The 1,351-nt window shown below is 39.1% G+C and overlaps 1 protein-coding gene across 1 annotated transcript in view; it reads right to left on the minus strand.

Moving 5' to 3' along the window:
- The window catches only part of LOC103468595 (protein NLRC3-like), a 12,010-nt gene that overhangs the window by 9,600 nt on the left and 1,059 nt on the right, over positions 1–1,351 (minus strand). Inside the window, exon 2 of the mRNA XM_008415755.2 lies at positions 184–1,346. Coding sequence (XP_008413977.2) covers positions 184–1,346 — 1,163 coding nt within the window. The remainder of the gene's footprint in view (positions 1–183; positions 1,347–1,351) is intronic.

A 1,351-nucleotide genomic window follows, 5' to 3' on the forward strand; every position in this document is an offset into this window, starting at 1 on the left:
ACAATATAGACAATTCTGATCATTGCAGTCCCTTTTTCAACTGAAACCTCTAACCAAGAGACAAAGCAAACCTACAAAGCGGTTCAAATACTTCCACACATACTTTCAATTTAAATACCTTTTAAACAATTCATWTTTAACCCTAATCAAATATCACTAACCAAAAACCAAAAGAAAACTCMCCTGGCTTTTCTGCAGTTCCTCACAGCTGGGATAATCCTGAAAATGCCTTTAATTTTTGTTGTGTATTTCGTYAGGTCAAATTCCTCTATAGGTGTAGTTGACATTAGCATTAAGTCAGCCAAAGCTGAACACTGAACAGGGGTGAGCTCTGTTTCTGGGTATTGATTTGGATTCAGAAACTGCCTCACACTGTCATACAGGGAATCATCTTTCAGTTCAGCCAAACAGTGAACAAGGTTCAGACATCTGTCTGGAGAGCAGTCCAAAAGATCAATTTCTGTTATGCTTGTCCTGATCTCTTCTACAACTTCAGAGTGGTTCTCCGTTTGCTGAATGAGGCCTTGAAGCTGATTTTGAGTCGACTCTAAGGACATGCCAATGAGGAACCTAAGAAACATGTCCAGTTCTCCTGTCTTTCTCAAAGTTGAGTTAGCTATAGCAATTTCCATTAGCTCATCCAAAGGCAGATCAACTGGGTGAACATCCAAGGTTTCCTTCAGCTCTTCCTCAGATCCTATCAGAAGGAAATCTTTGAGGCTTTGAGAATCGATTGTTTTACTTGCAAAGCTTCTGTACACAAAGAGAGCAGCAAAGTACTCCTGAATTGTCAAATGCACAAAGCAGTAAAGCTTCTTTGAGTGAAAGATACTCTCTTCTTTGAATATTGTGGTACACAATCCACAGTCGACTCCAGCTTTCTTCGTGTCAATGCCATAAGTTTTTAGATCATCACTGCTGAATATGATTTCTCCTTTGTTCAGTTTTTCAAATGCCATCCTGCCCAGYTTGAAGATGAAATCTTCATTCAATCTGAAGATTTCAGTGATATCTAGCTCATTCTCCTTGTCGTATTTCTCWGCAGCGATCCTTATCTGAATACAAAAGAAGTGTGTGTACATTTCAATGAGAGTTGTGGGTATCTTAGTGGTTTTCTCTGGACTGTTTTCCATTTTTAAAAGCAAGTACTCAAGAACCTTTGAGGCAATCCAACAGAAGATGGGTATGTGGCACATGATAAATAAGCTCCGTGATGTCGCAATATGATCAATTATCTGTTCAGCAACTGTTTTGTTCTGAACTCTGTTCCTGAAGTACATTATTTTCTGTAGATCATTGAAACCTTTGATTTCTGTCCATTGATGGACGTGTTCTTTGGGGATGCGCTGAA

This window comes from Poecilia reticulata, linkage group LG8 (genome assembly GCF_000633615.1).
Source record: "Poecilia reticulata strain Guanapo linkage group LG8, Guppy_female_1.0+MT, whole genome shotgun sequence".
In the NCBI taxonomy this organism is placed as follows: Eukaryota; Metazoa; Chordata; class Actinopteri; order Cyprinodontiformes; family Poeciliidae; genus Poecilia; species Poecilia reticulata.